At 42.9% G+C, this 22,442-nt stretch overlaps 1 protein-coding gene across 1 annotated transcript in view; it reads left to right on the top strand.

The window, feature by feature from the left end:
* Window positions 1-22,442, top strand: part of RIC1 (RIC1 homolog, RAB6A GEF complex partner 1) — a 190,859-nt gene that overhangs the window by 25,073 nt on the left and 143,344 nt on the right. The window contains exons 2-3 of the mRNA XM_068235469.1: window positions 9,659-9,766; window positions 19,976-20,055. Coding sequence (XP_068091570.1) covers window positions 9,659-9,766; window positions 19,976-20,055 — 188 coding nt within the window. The remainder of the gene's footprint in view (window positions 1-9,658; window positions 9,767-19,975; window positions 20,056-22,442) is intronic.

Here is a 22,442-nt window from a genome sequence, read left to right as displayed (position 1 = left end):
AACACAGGTGTAATTTTTTTCTGACGTCATGTGGAAAGTTCAATAATTCGGTTTATTTTAGCTATTTGCACAGATTAAAGTCTGTGCTAAGGTAATGCTTAGAAGCGCAGAGATTACTAGACTAGTTGGATGTACTGCATGCCACTACTACATTGCAGTCTGTGCATTTTTTTTTTTATTGTTGTAACAAAACAGGGATTGTCGTCAGTGATGTTTCTATCAAGATTTACTGATTCTTTTAAACAAACATTATATTATGTGCTGTAACTGCTGGGCAGCCCATGACTAATGTTGTATTCTTCGTAACTCTCAAATAATATGGTTGGGCAGCACAATGTCTATGTGGCTAGCACTTTTGCCTTGTAACAATAGTTCCCCATGGTCAGTCCCTGGTCAGGATACTATATAGCCTTCTGGCACAAATATACTAGTGGGTTAATTAACTTCCTCTTTGAGTTGGCCCAAGATTATTGTAGAGATAATTGGACTTTTCAAGGGACAGTTAGCGACATAAATAATTTGTTCCCAGTACAGTGCTGTGGAGAATGTCAGCGCTGTACTGTGTGTAAAAATAAATATCTACTGGTGAACTAGCACAGTGGTAAAGATTTGCCTCTTAAGCCTGGTACACACCATTCAATTTCCTGTCAGATAGATGGGTGGAATAGATAATTTCGGAAATCGGAAATCCAATCGGATCTGTCGGAAGTTATCTATCGACCCATCTGATGGGAAATTGCATGGTGTGTACCAGGCATTAGGGCTGATTCAAGCACTTTTCAAACACTAGTGGTTTGAAAATCTTTTGTTAATGCAATGCTATGGGGGATTTTCACAAAAACTCATCGCTCCAGTGTGAACACACACATATAACATTAGCTAGAGCTTTTAAAATTGCAACAAGCTTAGAAAAGCTCTTGTAGTGTGGATTGGCCTTATTCTGCATTCACACTTAAAAGCGCAAAACGGTAGCGTTTAGCACTACAGTTTTGCGTGGGTGATTTTACTTCGATTAGCGTGGTAAATTCACTGTACACTCTCGCAATTCAAAGTGATCACGATCAGCGCTTTTATAAGCACTGTATTATGATTGCTCCTGAATCATGGCAAAATGCTGCGGGGAAACACGTTTTACGATTGCTGCTAATCGCGACACACCCGAGATCTACAGCAATCATGGCAGTGAGATCACTGCCATAAGGCTATTATTGCGCTAGCGCTTCGGTGTTTAGCGGGAATCACTCGCTAATCCCCCAACTGAGAACGGGCCCTAATGGTTGTTGGATGCACATGAAAGAAAGCTCATGGCTCTTTAAGGGCCCATTCACACTAGAGCACTTTGCCGGCGATTTCGGCAAAACGTTCAATCGCTAGCACTTTTGAAAGCGCTAGTGCTATAATACCCTATGGACCCGTTCTTACTTGGGTAATTTGCGTTAATCGCTGGCGATTAATGCAAATCACCATATGAAAACGCGTAGCCTGCACCATTTTCAAGCGATTTCCTGGCAATCATGTTTCAGTGCTATAGAAGCGCTATACAAGATCGCGGAAAAATCGCTGCAGTGTCCAGTGATTTATTTATTTTCCTCCTGAAATCGCTGAAAAATCACCTCTGCAATTTTGTGCTTTTAAGTGTGAATGGGCCGCCAGTGATCATTCATATAAACAAGTAACGTTAGGAAAATAGTACAGCTTTGTTGAAATCTGTTATAGCAGAAGTTTCTTTAGTGAATGGTCCCCACTCCCTTTATTTTATCAGGCGACTACGGCACCCAAACTTGCTGTTCTAGGCGCTATTACATGGGCGCTTATGGCAGTGCTGATTAGTGTATAGATTGGGGAGGATTTGTGCTTGGTGTCTGTGTGGGTTGTCTAGGGTTAGGCAAAGATAGGGTGTACCTATAATAGTGTTGCAAGGAAAAATGGGCACAAAATAATAGTGATGGGTGCAAAATAACAGAATATCGGTAATCTTACCGATATTCTATTATCCACTATAGTGGAATATCTGTAATTTAATCGATATTGTGCTATCACCCACTGTACCCTAACTCTCACCTGAACCCTCCACTATCTATGCCTAATCCTACACGCCCTTCAACTACTTACTTCAACACTAACCACCCACCACCTACTCCTTTTCCTAACCAGTCCCTATCTGAATGAACTGAAAAAAAAGCCATAGGCACACCTTGAGAATAATGGATTGCTGTGCATGCAGTTTATCAAATCATGTATATGGGACCTCATTTTAATCATAATAGATTGTAGAATACAGTTGTATGTGTCTTTTAGCTTGGACCCCTGTCACTTAAAAAATAGGTAGGGACAAACTCTGTCCATCATTTAAAAACAAGTGTTTTTTTTCCTCCCCAAAAGTGTGTGTGTGTGTGTGTCTGTGTGTGTTGGGGGAGGGGTCTGTGCATCTTACGGTCCGAAGATGTCCCCCCATTAATGCCTCCTCTGCTGCCCTGTCTCTACTCTCTGGTGTCCTCCTGTCTCTCCTCTGGCTGGTGTCCCATTGTCGTCCTGTGCCCCCTCTGTCCCATGTGACCTTGTGTGTGTCCCTGTGCTCTCCTGGCAATTTAATTTACTTGCTGCCAATAAAAACGATGGGCCGGGTGTAGAGACCGGGGTTCTCCATGCAGCCATTCAGTGCCTCGCCCGCAGTGTTGCCAACTCATCCCTTTAATTACTGACACATCTAAGTTATGCAGGTTCTGGGGCTATTTGCACATAATCAGTGCCTTAACTGCATCTACCTAGCCACAAAACCTGTATAATTCATATGTGTCAGTAATTAAAGGGATGAGTTGGCAACACTGCTCGCCCGCTGGAGACGCCAGAACGCCAGGCGACCTTGATTGACTTGCATCGTTCCCCCTGATTAATCGCATACCACCTGGAGGCTCCAGCAGGCGAGGATTGAATGACTGCAACTGACTTACCAGGCGGCGCAGGGGGACACAGGAGGGCATAGGGGCCGGTGAGACCCAGGACACCGTGCAGAGGGGAGACAGGAGGGTACAGGGAGGCATAGTGGACACATGGGGGCACAATAATCGGGAGGGGGGGGGGGAACAATCTACAAGACGCCCCTGAACCATAGACGCACCAGGTTAAATATGTACTGTATGTATGTACGTATGTGTGTGTGTGTGTGTGGAGATATAGATCTAGCTAGAGATATAGCGATATATAGTAGTGTCTCCCCCCCCCCCTCCCCCCCCCTGTTTTTGCTCTCTAAACCTAGCTGCGTCTTTTATAGTCCGAGAAATACGGTAATCTATTATCCCCATATGCTTCACTATTTAAATGTTTGCATAACAGGGCAAATAAAATGTGTGGGTTTTATCTACGGTATCGTTGTTTATTTTAAAACTGTAGTGGATGGAATTGGAGAAATAGTGTATTTTTCACTTTTTTTTTTCTCTTTTTCCTTTAAAACGTATAGAGAATAAAATAGTTACTAAAAATAAATCGCCCTCAAAAATCCAAATTTGTCCTGAAATAAACAAGATATAGATCATTTAGGTGTGATAGTTATTGGCGAATGAATGGGAGGAGCACTGAAATGTGAAAATTGTGCAGATGCATAAGATAACAACCCTGAGGCCTAGTTCAGTGCTTAGTTGTGTTGCAGAATAATTCTACATATCAACTCCCTACCCATACATATCTATATATAGGCCTGTTCACAGTACTGTGTTGTAAAGGATTGTGTTATTCTAATTCACTTATTGCAAGCATTGTCCAGTTTCCATTATAACTTCTGCGTTATGCAACTGACCACTGTGAATCCAGCCAGAAGGCTTAAAGGAATACTATCAATACCCAAGTGTTATAAAATGACAACGTACAAATAATGTCTAAATAGCTGTGTAAACATTTTCCTATTTGTTATGTTAAATATCAGAGGCAAAAGCTTTAATTAACTGTGTGCAGGGTTTAGCTCTATTGGAACAAATCATTCGCAAAGTGGTGTCTGTTTCAATGCACAGCCAGTGTTTTTTGCATATCACACTACACTGTATTTTTCCCTGAAAGCCCCCAAAAATACGAAAAGCTGTGCTGTCAGACAATTTACATGTTCAAAACAAGTTACATTTCCTCTGCTCTCTTGCAGACAGCTTAGAAACATGCAGCTTCTTCTGAGAGCTCTCTGACACACACAGTTAAAGAGTTAACTACACTGTGAGGGCTGGAACCCACAGGAGCGCTCTTGGCAGCGTTTTGGCAGCACTGCGATATGCTAGCAGTTTGCCAAAACGCTGGGCTAATGTTAATGGATGGGGCAACTTCCACAGGAGCGTTTGCGTTTCCCAGAAACGCAAACGCTGGACCTGCAGCATTTTGGGAGCGTTAGCGCTTCAATGTAAAGTATTGAAACGCTAGCAGAAACGCTCAGCAAAACCTAAACTGAGCGGTTTTGCTAGCGTTTTGCGGTTCAGCACACTGTAACAAAATGAAAAATAATTCACAGGACCAATCAGGATAAAAACGCAAAACGCTAGGCACCCGCTGGGGAAAAAAATACAATGTTGCAAAACACGACCAAAAAACGCGCATGAATCCACTTGCAAACCGCTCAGACAAAACGCTAGCGGTTGCATTTTGCGTTTGCGGTTTTCAGTGGCTTCCAGGCCTTAGGGAAACTCCCCTCCTCTCATTAACTCTCCCCTCAGAATTGAGCAGACAGTGCTGTCGGGTCAGAGTGAAAGGAATTTGTTACAGTAAACAAAAGAGATAAGCAAATGAAATGTATACATCATTATTTACCAGCACTTCAGCAACTCTCTCAAACTCAGGTTAAACACATGTTAATCGATAGTATCCCTTTAAAGGGGAACTGACGAGAGAGGTATATGGAAGCTGTCATGTTTATTTCCTTTTAATCAATACCAGTTGCCTGGCAGCCCTGCTGGTCTATTTCTCTGCAGTAGTATCTGATTAAAACCAGAAACAAGCATGCAGCTAGTCTTGTCAGATCAGACTTATAAGTCGGAACCACTGAAACACCTGATCTGCTGCATGCTTGTTCATGGGCTATGGCTAATAGTATTAGAGGCAGAGGATCAGCAGGGCTGCCAGGCAACTGGTATTGTCCAAAAGGAAATAAACACGACAGCCTCCATATACCTCTCTCTTCAGTTCCCCTTTAAGTGGTTAGTGCACTGCTTTTTGGGCATGCGCTGTTAGTGATATCTTGGAAAAACCTTTGTTTTTAATGAGGCAATCCTGTACTTTGTGGATTGTTGCAAGGGTTTGTGCTTATAAGCACAGCTCTTTCCAAGTTTACAACTAGACATTTTAGACCTGTTTCTTTATTTCATTACTGCTAAAAAAAATTAATAGTACCAAAAATGAATTATGAACACTTATGCTGTACATAGAACTTACCTGAAGTGATACTGATAAAAATCTTTATTAACGGTATCATTTTTCACAGAAAAAATGCTCTTTAATTTGCATTGAGCAGATCTTTCCTCCCAATAACTGGTTAGATCTGTTGGTTCTGGCACATCACTTCTATGTGCTAAGTGTGGTGACAGAGGTTGGCTTCTTCTCCAGCTCTCAGTTTTGGTTTGGCTGACTTCCCAAGCTTTGTGCGCAAGCTAACATGACTGATTTTGATTTTCCTCTGAAAGTAAATCTCCAACTCTTCTTTAAAACCCACAGTGATAATTGCAATTGGCTTGCTTTTTCTTTATGCACGGCTAAAGGTCTCTGCAAAACTAGTATAGTGTGTGTGTGTGTGTCTCTCCCCTACAAGTTAGTATCACTGCACTTGACCATCAGTCACATGTAGATTTTTATTCTTGGTGTTGTCTAGTGTCAGTGTATAAATAACATAGAAAATGCTGAAAGGTTAGTAAATTAGCGGTTGATTACCTGTAGTCATGTGAATCCACCCCTAATGAGAACTATTTTAAAAGGAACACTGAAGCGAAAAAAATTATGATATAATGATTTGTATGTACAGCTAAGAAATAAAGCATTAGGAGCAGAGACATGAGTCTAATATTGTTTCCAGTACAGGAAGAGTCAAGAAACCCCAGTTGTTATCTATGCAAAAGAGCCATTGAGCTCCACAACGTTCAAAGTCGCAGAGAGCTCTGTCTTCTGAAGCTTGTTAGCTCAACTGCCAGTCAATGTATTTTCTTTTTCTCTGCCAGAGGACCGTTCAAAAGTTAACTGGCCTGCTCGGTAAAATCATTTAGAATGCTGAGTAGAGTGTAAACTTCAAATATTAGAGAATGATGCAATGTTATAAAAAACACTATAACTGAAAATAATAAATGAGAATATTTTCTTTACTACTAATGTTCTAGTAATTAACCGTACTACACAACCAATTCATTATATCATAATATTTTCAGTGTCTCTTTTAGACCCTAAAAGTCATACCGCTAGATAGATCTGCGGCAGCCCTGCACATTACTCGCCTCCTGTGGATACAGCTCGGTGTTACCACTATGAACTGCAGATTTCCGGCCCAAGCCTGTTACCACTAGGGAGGTTAAAAAATTAAATCTGGACTTTTCTGGATTTCTTAAAGCCAACTGAACACCACCAGTTATTTTTTTTTTAAATGAACCTCCCCATAAGGGATGTTTGTAAGGGCCTTTTCCACTTCACAGCTGAATCAGAAATCTCTAGTGATTTTTACATCGCTAGGGTTGTTAATTTTATCATAGAACTCATGAGAAGTATTTTCTACTATAGTTGTTTGATTTGCAAATCACAATCGCTTTCTGGGGCAATTTTGAGAGGGAAAATGCAATGCAAAGGAAAAATCGCAATCGCATGACAAATTTAATGAAAAATCACTGGTGTTTGTGATTGCGAGTGGAAAAGGGCCATAATAGTGTGCAGTTGGGGAGATGAGCATTACTTAAAGAGAATCTGTATTGTTAAAATCGCACAAAAGTAAACATACCAGTGTGTTAGGGGACATCTCCTATTACCCTCTGACACAATTTCGCCGCTCCCCGCCGCATTAAAAGTGGTTAAAAACTGTTTTAAAAAGTTTGTTTATAAACAAACAAAATGGCCACCAAAACAGGAAGTAGGTTGATGTACAGTATGTCCACACATAGAAAATACATCCATACACAAGCAGGCTGTATACAGCATTCCTTTTGAATCTCAAGAGATCATTTGTGTGTTTCTTTCCCCCTGCATCTCTCATGCACTGAAGTTTCAGGCTGCTCGTTTCTTCCTGCAAACAGCTTTGCCTGTGTCTGTAATTCTTCAGTATGTGAAAACCCAGCCAGCTCAGAGGACGATTTATCCAGCTTGTAAAAGATAACAGAGAAGAGAGAAGCTGCTCTAATCCTAAATAACACAGGCAGTGTGCATAGAGGGGCCTGGAAGGGGAGTTCATAGCAGAACCACAACACTGAAGAACTTGGCAGCCTTCCAGACACAGGCTGACAAGTCTGACAGGGGAAAGATACATTGATTTATTACAGAGATGGTGATAGCAGAAAGTGCTGCAGTAAGCCAGAACACATTAGAATAGCTTTTGGAACTTGTAGGATGATAAAAAACAGGATGCAATTTTTGTTACGGAGTCTCTTTAACTACAGGGGCTGTTCTTGTGGCCTCTTGTCTGTATGGTGGTTGCTATCTCCTCAGCACAGTGCTGCATATTCCTTCTCCCGGGGTGTGTGCCTGGAGATGTGTTCCGTAGATGCAAGTACATCTCTATATCCACATCCACTAACTACATCTCCTGGCATGCATTGTAGCAGAAGCGCATGCTTGCCAACCCCAGTAAAAAGAAAATGCAGCACTGTGTAGAGGAGATGGTGACCACCATACGGACAAGAGCTCACAGGAGCAGCCCCTCGTGGGTAATTAATGCTTTTCACCCCAACACCTGCTACCAACGGTACTTTAGTACAAACCTCCCTTATGGGTAGGTTCATTTATAAAAAAAAAAAGGGTGCTCAGTTCGCTTTAAAGAAGTAGGGCCTTGTATCTGGGGAATTTCGTGGTGCTACCATCACCAAAACATTGGCTGCCTTTTAAATTTACTTTAGATCCACTTTTAATTATGTTGCTTAACCTATTTTGGTTCCTGGAAGTAGAAACTACGTCCAGGAACCATGCGCGCTACCGCGGCCGATCGCGCGCGTGCACGCGGCCCGCGGTTCGCTAGCCAGGCAATCAGTGAATCGGGCTATGGTGCCCGATCACTGATTCCTCTCCCCCGCTGAAAAAGCTCTCTCTCGAAAGCTGCACCTTTTCTGGCTGTTACCTCCCCCGTGCGTCGCTCTAAGCGTATGTTACGCTTAGAGTGACGTCATGTAAACAAACTCATGGCCGCCATCTTGTGGCCAAAAAGTATTACTACAACTAAAAGTAAAAAAATAAATAAAAATAAACACACATTTACATTATAAACATATTGTTTACATCCCACCCTCCCAAAACTACCCAAATAAAATGTTTAATATAAAAAAAAACTATTACAATAAAAAAAAACAAACATGTAAATATTTACCTAAGGGTCTAAACTTTTTAAATATCAATGTAAAGATGATATATTTCTATATATTTTTTTTTTTATTTTAAACTTGTAAATAGTGATAGATGCAAAACTGAAAAAATGCACCTTTATTTCCAAATAAAATATTGTCGCCATACATTGTGATAGGGACATAATTTTAACGGTGTAATAACCGGGACATTTGGGCAAATACAATACTTGAGTTTTTATTATGGAAGCATGTATTATTTTAAAACTATAATGGCTGAAAACTTCCTGTTAAAATGCTTTTACAGTAAAGTGTCTCTTAGCAAAATGTACCCCCCCAAAGAAAGCCTAATTGGTGGCGGGAAAAACAAGATATAGATCAGTTCATTGTGATAAGTAGTGATAAAGTTATAGGCTAATAAATGGGAGGTGAACATTTCTCAAGTGAAAACGACGGAACGCGAATGGGTTAGGGAGCAATGGCATATGTTCTTCACTGTTGTAAAGTGAACCCCAGGTGAAAATAACTGATGAAATAAACAATTGTATTTTATCCTGCTACTTTTTTTTTTTTTTTTTTTTTTTTTATATATCCAATTGGATTTTATATTTAAGCATTTACAAAGTAGATTGAATGTTGTGTAGTCTCTACTCAATGGCAGTCTTTTAAGTGTCCCTGAGTGAAAATACATGAACTATTGACCTTTTTATATCTCTCCCTGTGCTTAGTTGAATTCTGTCAGGAGAACTTTTATAGCTGTAATTTGCTTTTCAGTGATGTACACTAGAATTCTGACGTGGTACCAACAAGCCAAAAGCAGTCCCTTCTATGTCTGAAAATTAACTTTCAGGCAGCAAAATAAAACAACCAAAACAGCCTGATCTACATACACCTGTTTATCTCACATGTCGCCTCGGGCACACTTTAACAAAATTGGAATTATTCTTTACTATTATAAGGATGTTTTTTTTTTTGTTTTGTTTTTTTTTGATTAAGAAAAATAGTTGTACTCAATTTGTATCTATACCCCATATATATAATTAGTAATGTAAAGGGTTTTTTTTTTTTTTTTTTTTGTTTTTTTTTGAGTTGTAAAAATATTTAAAGTAATGTTTTTGAAAGTTACCAAGTGTCTCACCTGTTAATTTAAAATGTCTTCTGTGTTCTAGCCCAGCGTGCTGATAGCCAGTTACAAGGAGTCGGCAAAATCAGCAGCCCAATTTGGATCTTACAGGCAGTCAGAATGGAGGCCAGACAGCAATGCTATAGTTATTGCGGTAAGTCTGATCAAAATTGTTAATCGCCTTAAGTAGCATGAAGGAAACTGTTTCTGTTTAAAAGAAAATAAATGTCTGCCTCCATATACCTCTCACTTAAGGTATCCTTTAAAGGGACACTGAGTGCCAAATTTGGAACTACCTTGGGCTTCCTCCAGCCCCACCCCCCGTAGCCCACGAGGTCCTCCGGCATCCTCTTCTCCCTTCTCCTGGTCCCACCCACTGTCCTGGAAATCGCTGACTTTGGGTGAAGTCGCGCATGCGACCCCCCCCCCCCCCAGTTGCGTCGTCACGCTGGCTGCCGTAAGCATCCTGCGAATAGACAGTTCTCTAAAGACTGAACCGCGCACCTGAAGTTGACAATTACAGGAGCCGCCAGTGGAACCAGGAGAGGGGAGGAGAGAATGGCTGAGAACCTCACGGGCTATTGGGGGTTAGAGGAAACCCCAGGTAAATTTCATCTTTATTTAGCACTCTGGGTCCCTTCAAGCTGTGTAATCACCTGGGATAAATGTTGCTCAAAATGATCTTTTGTATTGGTTTCAGATCACAGCTTTTCATGATCACAATACAGATAGACAACTCTGCTCTCTGCCCTATGCATGGCGGTGAGGAACAAACAGGCAGTTTCTGGCTGCAGGCTGGAAAAAGAACTCTATTGGCAGTCAGCTGACTTGTATCTCACTCAGTGACCGCTGAAGTCTGGCTACACCAGAACTCGCACTGGATTGTCACATGAAGCAATCATGAACTATAATTTCAGTTATCGAAAAACTAGTATGTTTACGTAGCTTTAAATACAGAGACAGGTTTTCAGCTTCAGTTATCACAGCCTGTTTCTTAACAATTTTCTGGCACACAGATTTTTTTTTTTTTAATTCTGTCTTTGTAAAAAAGATATTGCTGTGTCCTGAATGTAGTTTAAACTGAAAGTGGCTGCAAATGCTCTGCTTTTCCATCGAGGTCCCCAGTACAGTACTTCCTATAAAATTAGCTCTCTAGGAATAAGTATGATGATTGCTAGTTAGGCCTATGCATGTTTATTGAATGGGTGACTCAGACACTACTGAAGCCAAAAGATGGTCATGGCAATCAAGCAGCAGACCTTTATTAAAATGGAAAAAATGAGTCAGTGTCTGTATTCCTTTCACTTATTTTTTTCCTTTTTAAACAGACTGGTCAAATTCCTAGAAAATACCCCCATGAATATTCCCTCCATAAACTTTTTCATCTTCCTTTTATTAAGTTATGTTGAAAGGTTTAAAAAATAAAGAGATCTTAAAACAACTTTTATATCCTTATGATATCCTTGTACTAACCCCTTTGCACGATACTGGGAGCAAGGCTACTGGGTGGGATCGACATTACCTCCATCAGCTCCCCGTTGGAAAATTGACTACACTTTCCATGATCAGTGGTGATGACTGGTAGCTGCTAGATAGCTGGTGTCAGTTTGTTGCCCAGCTGGCCATTTCATATGTTATATCAAAAACATCAATAACTGGGATGGAACTGATTAATGCTATATTCTGGCTTGATGGTTGGTTGCAACCTTTAATAGGCGCTGTGTTAGAGGCAACGACACATGTTCGTTTTGGGCTTTTTACATGGTATATGTGCCCTTCATCAGGCTGTAATACACAATTCTGTATGGCTCAACCAAAAGACATAAAGGCCAGAATTATATAGGTAAAAAAGGTGGGACGGGCATCTGAACCCACCAGATGCGCACTGTGGCTCTCTCAAAGTCGTAATGGAGGAAACGAGCCACAGTGTGCATCTGGTGGGTTCAGATGCCCGCACGATAATTTGTTGTGTTGTTGCGCTTCTCTTGCTGCGAACTATGCGTGCTACTCGCCTTTCACCTCTCTCTTTCACCAGTGTTTTTCCAGCAGAATAGTCCTTATTGTTTCAAGTTAGTTTTTTTTCCCCTCAACTGACACTCTCTGCACCCCCAAGATACTGTTGGGTGAGATAATCCTAAAAGAGTCATCATTTCGGGGGGGGTTTGCACTAGCTCTTCTTGCATCGATGATCGTCCCTTGTTGGAAGTCACTTAAATCTTTTGTCTTACCCATTTTGACATTAACTTCTGTGATAACTACATTGTCTGAAGCTGAGCGTTCCTTATATAAGCAACTCTTCATTATTGCTTCTCTACATCACTGTTGGACTGGTTTACTTTCAAATAAGGGTGTTTATAATTTTTGAAAGGGATCCTAATGCGAAGTAAAGAAAAAGTCTCCTGCAGCCTTGCCCATGCCGGTCCTCAACGATCCTCCATTCCCATGCCGCGGCTTATGGTGTGTACACACTTGAAAGATTAATGAAAGATCTTATGCTGGGCATACACTGCTTAATGCTGGGCATACACTGCTCGTTTGTGCGCTGGTATCGAGCCGCTGGCTCGATACTGGCTCGACCCTGCGGGTGCCCGGATCGATTCGCGCTCATTCCCGTACTGCGCAGGATGCTATTGTGGACTGGAATGTGAACAAGGATGTGCATGGCCCTGGCTGTGCAGGTGCAAGGTCCAACGACTCCTAATAAGCAGAAGTCACGACGGGGAATCGGAGGATTGTTGAGGAGTCCAGGCACGGAAGCAGGACGGCTGCAGGGGGCTGGTAGAAGCTTCAGGTGAGTGAAACTTTTTCTTTACTTCACTTAGGTTCCCTTTAACCACTTAGGCCTATATGCAATTCACTTTTTCTCCTGAGTTTTCTCTAGGTTGATATTTTTACAACTTGTAAATTAAATAGTGATATTTTTTAGGTACTTTTTTCATTGCAAAGTGCTAAAAAGTTATTTAAAATCGAAGATGTAAAATTATCTCTTAGGAAAAATCTCAGGAGAAAAAGTGAATTGCATATAGCCCTTCTAATTCCTGTTTTAGATAAAAATTTACAGAATGACCAGTTACGTTATGTTTTTTTTGTTTGCGTTTTTTTTCTTTTTGATTGTTTTCATACCTTATCAATAAATAAAATACCAGCCCCAAGCAAGCAAGGAAGTGCTTTAATATAAGTTAGGGTGACCATATTTTGATTTCCAAAAAAGAGGACGATCACATGTGGGTGTGGCCATGGGTGGGGCCAAATATACAAGACCTTAGCAGTGTGCTGTCCAACTTCGCGGGCATGGAGGGCAGTTTTTTCTTCCAGACCACATGGTGGAGGGCCGACCACAAAATGCAATCAGATTCGCAGAAGATTTCCCCACAAATGGAATCAGATTGGCAGCATATTTCTCTACAAATGCAATAAGATTGACAGCAGATTTCCCCACAAATGCTATGAGATTGGCAGCACATTTCCCCACAAATGCTATGAGATAACAGCACATTTCCCCACAAATACTATGAGATTGGCAGCAGATTTCCCCACAAATGCTATGAGATTGGCAGCACATTTCCCCACAAATGCTATGAGATAACAGCACATTTCCCCACAAATACTATGAGATTGGCAGCACATTTCCCCACAAATGCTATGAGATTGACAGCACATTTCCCCACAAATGCAATCTTATTAGGGGAGTGTGGCAGGGAGCAGCAATCAGGTGAGGGAAGGGTGGTATAGAGACAGGAGGGGAGGGTGGCAGGAGGGTCAGCAGGGGAGGGTGGTATAGAGGTGACTGGGGGGTGGGTGGCAGAGAAGGATCAGCAAGGGAGTGGGTGGCAGAGAGGGGAAAGGAGGGGAGGGTGGTACAGAGGAGACAGGAGGGGGAGGGTGGCAAAGAGGGGACAGCAGGCAAGGAAAGGGTGGCAGAGAGCTAGAAGCAGGGGAGTAGAGGGTGGCAGAGAGAGGTGACCATAGGAGATGGGAGAGTGGATGATAAATTACAGCAACCTACTGAAAGTGAAGGGAGAGAGTGGCATGTGGCAGAGAGGTGACTGGCTGCAGCCTGCGGAGGGTGAGGAAACGGTCCGCCAGAGTAGGGGGGGGGGGGGGGGGGGTTGAGAAATCAGAATGAAAGAGCAATAAGGGTTGATAGGATAGTCAGAAGCTGCAGCAAATAGTACCTAACATCTGATCCTTCTCCTTCCTGTGCACTTAGCTTGTTGCACAGGGAAAGCATCATTGCGGGGGAGGGGGGATCAGCAAGACTAAACTGAGAGCCCTGCTTGTGACTGCTCTACAGTCAGTTCAGCACTCACCCGTCCTTGCATTGTCTGCCACAGGTTTTGCCCTGCCCCCAGTGGGTCTCATGTGTACATCTTTGCACATCTTTGAAAAGTTCTTGCTGCAGCATCTAGGAGTCAGGACTGCCTCTCCCCCCCTTTGCACGCAGAACAGACCAACCTCATTCCCCCTCCTTCACTCACTCACCATGGCCCCCCCACCTGAGTCTCATCTCCTATTTGCAGAGTACAGCGTGTGGCTGATGCAATCTCTCTCTCCTGCTCCTGAAGTTCTCTCCGTGACCGTGCATCACCCGCCTGCCGCTCTCTGCCTGCTCTCCCTGCACACCCCGTGTAATCACGCGACCTGCAGAGAACAGGAAGTGGTGAGAGCGGCCGGCAGGTGATGCACGGTCACGGAGAGAACTTCAGGAGCAGGTGGGAGAGATTGCATCAGCCGCACGCTGCGCTGTGCAAATAGGAGAGGCACAGGAGGGGGGCATGGGAGGAATGAAGTCGGGCCCCCTTCTCCATATCTGCAGACTCCTCACCACATATTGCTCTGCCGTCACTGTACTTCTGCCTGGGTGTCACCCCATTACCATGGTGACACCCAGAGCGATTTACCCTCTGCACACGCCTCTTGGGACACCACTGCTCAGGCCCTAGCCAACTCTGCCCCTCGCCACCGCCCCTCTGCTCCGCAATTTGCTCTCAGTGGATGGGGGCGGAGCAGAGCAGCAGGGATTGATTGCCGAAGAGCCGTTTAGAGAACCGAACAAGCCGGCTCTTTAAAGGGAGCCGAGCAGCCAGAAGAGCCAATGTAATAGCCGGCTCATGTTTGGCTCCGAACGGCTCTTCCCCGGACATTTAAAAAAACCGTCCGGACGCCCCGGACAGGTCGGAAAAAGAGGACCTGTCCAGGGAAAAGAGGATGCATGGTCACCCTTATATAAGTTGTACCTAATTGCCTTAAACCTTTGACTTTTAAAAAGAGAAAAGTTCGATACTTACCTCTGTATGACTGCAGGGGGCTGCAAGAAGCCCCAAATGAGTTAAACTGCATTTTTTCCCCCAGGCTTAAAGGGACCCTGAGCAGCGGTAAAGAAAGCAAATCTGGACTTGCCTGAGGCTTCCTCCAGTACCTCGAAGCCCGCTAGGTACTTTGGCATCTTCTGGGTCCCCTCTGTGGTCTTGCTGGCAGCTATGTAAACCTGGCAGCTTTGGTTTCAGTCTTTTGAGTACCACGCATGCGCAGGACCCTTACAGTGACTGGCGCGTGATTGTATCGGGTGTGCCGGTGGGCAGTGCATCCGTGACTTTGGCAGAAGTCGCCAGGCTTATAAAACAGCCAGCGGGACCACAAAGAGGATCCAGAGGACACCGAAGGACCTTGCGGGCTATGGGGGGCTGGAGGAAGCCCCAGGTAAGTCTAGGGTTTATTTTTTTTCACGGCTGTTCAGGGTCCCTTTAAGTGTCCCTTTTGATCTTTTATTTTTCTTGGTAGTTTTTAACCTGCTAGGTGTGAAAAGGTAATTTGTAGGTAAGAGGAACATATGTTTCCTGGCGCAAAAAAATGAATTCAGAACTCTTGCACACTGCATGTGATTCTGATTTTTTTTATTTTTTTTTATTTTTTTTTTATAAGTATGATCTGAATTTTTTTTTTATTCTGAATAAAAAATGTAGCAGCATGCAGTTTTTTTTTTTTTTTTTTTTTATCGGAATAAAAAAATCAGATTGTATAAAATAATCTGAAAGGCGTGTAGTGTGCAAGAGGCCGCACTCAGGGCACTAGTCTATAATTTAAAAAAAAACCTGTAACTAAAAAAAACTTCCGCTGGGGGTACTCTCCTCGGGTTGGGGAAGCCTCCGGATCCTATTGAGGCTTCCGCTGTCCTCCTCGGCCCCACGGCAGCGGCGATAAAGTTACCCGAACAGCGGGATGTAAATATTTATTTACCTTCCCGGCTCCAGGCCAGGCGCAGTATTGGCTCTCCGCTCGGAGATAGGCGGAAATAGCCGATCGCTGTAGGCCCGCTCTACTGCGCAGGCGCAAGGCTCCTGCGCAGTAGAACGGACCCGACAGAGATTGGCTATTTTCGCCTATCTCCATGCGGAGAGCCGCAACAGCGCCCCAGCTGGAGCCAGGAAAGGTAAATAAATCAGCGCTTGTTGAGGGAGGATTGCCGGACACTTCGGGGGAGCCAGCGCTGGATTGCCTGCAGCTACAGGGGAGTGGGAAGCCTCATTGGGACACTGAGGCTTCACCCTCCCGAGGTGAGTACCCCCAGGGGAACTTTTTTTCGTTACAGGTTCTCTTTAAGTGGTGCAGAGGGCTACATACCTTCAGTGAAAAACACGTCGAGGCACAGACTAGCATTGAAAAATAAAGGTTTACCATTCATTGCAAGGACTGTATCTGATGTAGCAGAACTCTACCTGGCTGGCTTGTTAAGTTATGTGCACACTGAAACTATATTTTCTAATAATTTTGGCAAGAAGTTAAGGGTGTACAGACGTACCAACCATGTTGCTGGTGTCCCGCTAATGATTCATCTGGTTGGATAGCTGTCCCCAGATGCCTGTTGGTCATGCGCAGCAGGACTTGTGGAGAAAAGGTGTAGATAAGGTGTAATGCCTAATACACACAGTATGATTTTCCGTGCGATAGATAGATCCGATAGATAAAATCCATCATGTCAGATATTGCTCCCGATCGTTTCTGCGCTCAATTTCTCATTGCGGTGAATGGAAAACCTACGAAAAATGAATGAAGATAAGAGAATCGAGCTCGGAATCGTGCGGGAAAAACGATCGGGTTGCAAAATCGCACGGAAAGTCTTCCTGTGTGTACCCAGCATAAGATTTGTTAGGCTCTGATTTGCTGGTCATAACTAAACCAGGGTTAGGTGGAACAAGGCTTGTAAGTTATATCGGGACAGTTTTTTACCTGTACTGGGCTTGCGTACGTAATTTTCTAGCTTCACCTTTTAATCTGAAAGGTGTACTACATGGAATAACGTCTTAGAATTATCAGTGTGCTGCATGTTGCAACATGGACTGTTGTATTCAGCTACATAATATCTTCCTTCTAGGAATGACAACTATGCATGTGCTTTTCTGAGACATTTGTGTCCAGGAAATACCAACAGGCATGTATCCGATGTTTCTTGCATTTTACTAGTGCACAATGAGGTATGCCAGAATGGCGGACTCTGAGATAATTTCCTCCCTGTGTCAGTCAGAAACCTCACTGCTATGTTTATATGAGCTAAGAGTTTCCTGTATCTCCAAACTTTTAAGCTGTGTCCATCAGTCAATTCAGAGATATAAAGAGAGAAATGGTTATACTGCTATTAGTGGCTCATTTCAGACTGGGGCAGTGAGAATAAGAATGATTTACTCATCTATTGATTGAGGTTCAGGTTCATTTACTTTTCATTTTGGGCAGTGCTGTCACAAGTCAATTGAAGGGGGATTTATCAGTTACTTAACAGATATCTGACCCGAGGAAAAGCTATTTAAAGGACCACTATAGCGAAAAAGTAGGCAGTTAGAATCTGACAGAACTGACAGGTTTTGGGCCAGTCCATCTCTTCATGGGGGAGTCTCAGGGTTTTCTTTGTTTTCAACAGCATTTCCTAGCCAGCCGTTTGGGAAACAGCCCTCAGTTGGTGAAAAAATGAAAGGCCTCTACAAAACTTGCAACAATAGCAAATAAGACATTTCTGATATACACCTGACTGGTTGAGCCAGATTGTTTCAGATTTATTTAAATGTTAGTGTTTTAGTATAAAATGTATTTTATTATAATCTTTCAATAGCAGAGATTTTGCACGGCTGTAATTGGTGCTTATGGTCAAATTTGTCATTGTAACCTTCCACAGACTGTATTAGAGACTTCAAAACTGTTCCAGGGGAAATTGCTGTACAGGACATGCTTACTGTCATGAACTGCAAACACAAGACTTGTGTGCAGAGCTACAGCTGCTTAGCTGAAGGAGCTGTGAAATAGAGGGTTTCAAATTTCTTTCCATTCCCAGTTTCCTGTTATTCTGCAAAGGAGCCAGGAAAAACATAACAGACAGCTCAGACTAATTCACAGGCATAGGAGGTATTTTATCCATTCAAGTCCAGCAGGACCTTTTTGTTTTCCCCTTTTAGCACTTGACCAAGTATGTCTGGAAATGCAGATGAAAGGTCACAGAGTACAGCATCATAAAGTGCAAGCAGACAAGAACTGTGTGTGTTTAGGGCAGTGTTGTCTTCTGTATGGGTGATCTATGTAGGATAATGGTCAATCATGGGGACGTTGACAGAGGCGTAGCTATGGTTTTCAGCACCCGTGGACAGACATTTTTTTGCCCCCCCCCCCCTGGACAAAATGGACGTGAAAACGCATCAGAATTTGGGCGTGGTCATGGGTGGTGACAGATGGACTAATGCTGTTTAGATGGCCACATGTGACCTCTTCCCCCATAGATAGATGTGCCCTCCTTCCCCAATTTAGATAGCCAGATGTGCCCCCTTTAAATAGCCAGATGTGCCCCCCTTTAGATAGCCAAATGTGCTCCCCTTCCTTCTGTTTATAGACAGATGTGCGCACTTTTCCTGCTGCTGTAACGTTTCTGCACTCCTCTGCAGAGGGAGGGAGAGAAGAGGGGGCACTTCGGGCAACCAGTGAGCCGCCTCTCATGTATGTGGAGTTGCAGCGGCTGTGCTGAGCCCCCTTACAGTGCTGCACCTGGGGACATATGTCCCCCCTTGCCCACCCATAGCTACACCTCTGGACGTTGAAGTCTGCTACAGTGAATGTGCACCCAAGCACTTGGCACTCCATTCTGTTTGAACCTACTGATAGTTTAAACGTAACCAACATACAGATATACTTTCTCGTAAGCGAGCTAAAAACCAACTCTTGCAAATTTAATGTTAAGAGACTGCTGAGGACGCTGGGAGACAAAATGATCACTGTCATAATACAGATGATCAAGTGAGTATTACCATAACATGGCAGAGAGACTAGTTGACAGGAAGGTATCAGTATATTGGTAAAGGCAACATACTGAGTGTTAAAACCTCCGTAGACTGGGATATTTGTAGAATTGTGGAAACTGGAGAATCCCCAGGGGCCAAGTACGAATTGTACTGTGGTGGAATGCGGAAAGAATTGACCTACAGAGACAGCCAAAATTATTACAGACGCATTTGAAGGACCTAATCTGTAAATAATAGACTGTGACACAACTAGATGCATTTATAAAATGCATAGAGAAACTAAACTGTTAGATAAAGAGCATGTACTGTAATTTCTAAGGGCACAAGTCCCATTACTTCCATCCCATCACAGTTGTACAGCCAAAAAGTGATTTTTCTCACACAAACATAAGACTTTTGGAATGTCTTGAAGCACAGTATGTGAGTTTTCAGTTCACGCCAATTGCACGTGCAGTGGGGAGAAAGCAATCATTTTTTTTTTCTCTGCACTTAGCATATTTTTGGTCAGATTGTGGTGCAATTGAAATAGCCAATTCAATTGCATTGAATGGCAATCACTCCAAAAATACTGCAGGTGGTGCATTGCGATTTAGCTAGAATCACCTCAGTTTGCAACCCATGCAGTGGAGAGGGAGCAGTGCAGTTTGCCTGATACCGTAAGTGTCTTTGCAATCAGCAAATTGCACACACTTTGACGTTTTTCATAAACTGCTCTCAGGATTTGAAACCAGAAAAAAAAAAGTTATAAGTGTCAAAAATGCATGGAATATTGTTTGCGCTTTATAAATTAATAATAATAATAAGAAGAATAAGAATAAGGTTCTTAGCTGTAAAAGTAACCACCAAATTCCTATCTGTTGTGCCACAGCTGTACTGCATTAAACTGCACACAAGTGTGTATATACTGTACATTTAGCTATGACCTCACTATTTTCAGATTTTACACATAAGTATTTTTGCTCATGTGCATGTTCGCGACATGCCAGAGCTTTTGTTCATATAATTGTTTTTTTTTAAACTACATTTTTAAACCTAGGAATAAATGTCAAGTCTCACAATATTATTTTTAATTTCTTTTTTCCCTACAGACTGCCAATGGCTATATCCTGTTCTTTGACATTGTTTCTGCAGGAGAGGACAAGTATTTGTATGAGCCCATCTACCCAAAGTAGGTTTTTTTTTTTTAATCTTCCTCCTCCTTCTTCTTCTTCACTCCAAAGTAGTATTTTCAAGATGTTGAATTTTACAGAAGAGATAACTGCAAGAAAAATCTATAGCCATCTATCTGTTGACCAGCTGTTGCAGTGTGGTGGGAACTTGACAGTGGTGTCTTTGCGCCACACACTTTTATAGGGGACACTGTGAGAATACTGAATAACACCACTTTAATGGGAATGTCCACTTTCATAGAAAAAAAATACAGTAAAAGTAGATCGGTACAGCACGTCTTTATAAAGTTTATTAAAAAAGTATCTTTCCATTTCAGTCTGCAGCCAGCTAAAACCTTTTCCAAACTGGCAGTAAGCTTCTTAGCAGACTTGGTGACAGGACTCTGTGTATGGTTAGAAGCACAGTTATGAGCCTGTTCAGAAATGTTCATCCTGCTGCAGTGGTAATTGGCTACACAGAACAAAAAACGTTGTTAGGGCCCTGGCACACTGGGGAGCGTTGTGAGTGTGTGTTTTTTTTTTTTTTTTTAAATGCTACTATTGACTTGCATTAAAATTGTCAAGATTTTTTAAAAATTACGATTGTGGCAATTTTTGCCGCAATTTTACTGTGTTTTTAATGCCAGTCAATGGAAGCGAATTGTTAAAAATGAAAAGGACCGGTAAAACGTTCCCCGGTGTACCAGGGCTCTTACCCATTTGACTTTGTAATTGGTAATTTATTGAATGCCAAATCAATGTACACAAATGTGGAATGGTTCTTGCTTGTTACTCATATGTTCCAGGTGGTCTACTGTTCCAGTAATGCTTTTATTTTATTTTCTTATCTGCACAATCGGTTAAAGAGGACCTAAACTTATGCATAGGAATAAAGGAAAACACCGAAAAACTAAAGCTGGCCATACACTAGGCCGATTTCCCGCCGATCGACAGCAGATTCGATCACTGGGATAGAATCTGCTGTCACATCGTTCATGCTACACGCTAAATTTCGATCTATTTCGTCCCGAAATAGATCGATCGCTCCGTGCGGAAAATTACCGTCGATCGCCCGCGGGTAGGGAGCGCGTCGCTAGCGGCGTTCGAGTGTCCAACGACCGACGCAATACAGTGGCAATACATTACCTGCTCCGCCGGCGCTACTCACCCCGGTCACCGCTGCTCCGTCTCCACTCTGGTCTGGTCTCTGGGTCCAGCATGCTTCACTTTTTCTAGCCCGGCGGGAAGTTTAAACAGTAGAGGGCAGGAAGAAGTGAAGCATGTCGGAGACAAGACCAGAGCGGAGAAGACAGCGGAGACCTGGGGACTGGAGTCGCGCCAGCGGAGCAGGTAATGTGTGCGGGCGGGGGGAGCGGCGGCAGCACCCCACAGATTGTGAACCGATTTCAGCCTGAAACCGTTCACAATCTGTTTGCAGTAAAGGCAGCCATACGATCCCTCTCTGATCAGATTCGATCAGAGAGGGATCTGTCTGTTGGTCGAATCTGATGGCAAATCGACCATATGTATGGCTACCTTAACCCTGTTTGTATTTAGAGATAACAGGCTGTCTAATTCTTCCTTATCTGGAAGTAAACACAAAGGCTATATGTAAACACACGTGGTTTAACCCTGTATATGCTCCCAGCAAACCAGGAAGTAACAGTTCTGCACCATCTCTGAGGAGATCTGTAAACCGTAACAAAGAAATGTGTTTCTGTAAAGGATATTATGCTGTTGCTTCTCTTTTAGAGTAGAGGAAGTCCTGGGTTTAGTTCAGCTTTAATATTTACCATCACATCTGATTACTTAATGACAAATTAAACCATTTTTATTGGTGTTTCCAATCAGTTTGCAGAAGAACTCCTTTTCAATCACCGAACAAATGTTTGGATTGTTCTGTCAAGCAGAAGTGAATATTTGTTCCTGTGTACTATACTTAATTGTGCCACTAGATCAGGTTGCAGTCAGCCCTAGAGGTTGTACACAGAATTGGTGCTAAAATGTGTGTATATTTTATAGACCTGTCTGATTATGTAGCATATTTACTTGCTAATGCATGGCTCTGGTTGTGGCTTTTTATGCATGGCTTTCCAGCCCCCATATGTGTATGTATGCAGAGAAAGATTTTCATGTTCCACGGCCGCTATACAGGGGCACGCAGCTAAGGTTTTGGTGGCTCCAAGCAGTCCATAACTTGAGGCCCCCATCCATGAAAGAAGCGGCGCGCAAGGCAAAAAAAAGGGCAGCCCCTCCACAAAACAGAGCAACGAAAAATTGGCGAGGCCCAAACATGATGTGGGAGGGGCCAAATACTAGCAGTATCTAGGCTAAATTGCACCTAGGGCGAGGGCATAAAATGCGCCCCCCCACCCGTGGAAACAGGTATAGGTGCCCCCAGTATAGG

The sequence above is a fragment of the Hyperolius riggenbachi genome, chromosome 1 (assembly GCF_040937935.1).
Source record: "Hyperolius riggenbachi isolate aHypRig1 chromosome 1, aHypRig1.pri, whole genome shotgun sequence".
Taxonomy (NCBI): domain Eukaryota; kingdom Metazoa; phylum Chordata; class Amphibia; order Anura; family Hyperoliidae; genus Hyperolius; species Hyperolius riggenbachi.
This window is presented reverse-complemented; position numbering and strand designations above follow the sequence as displayed.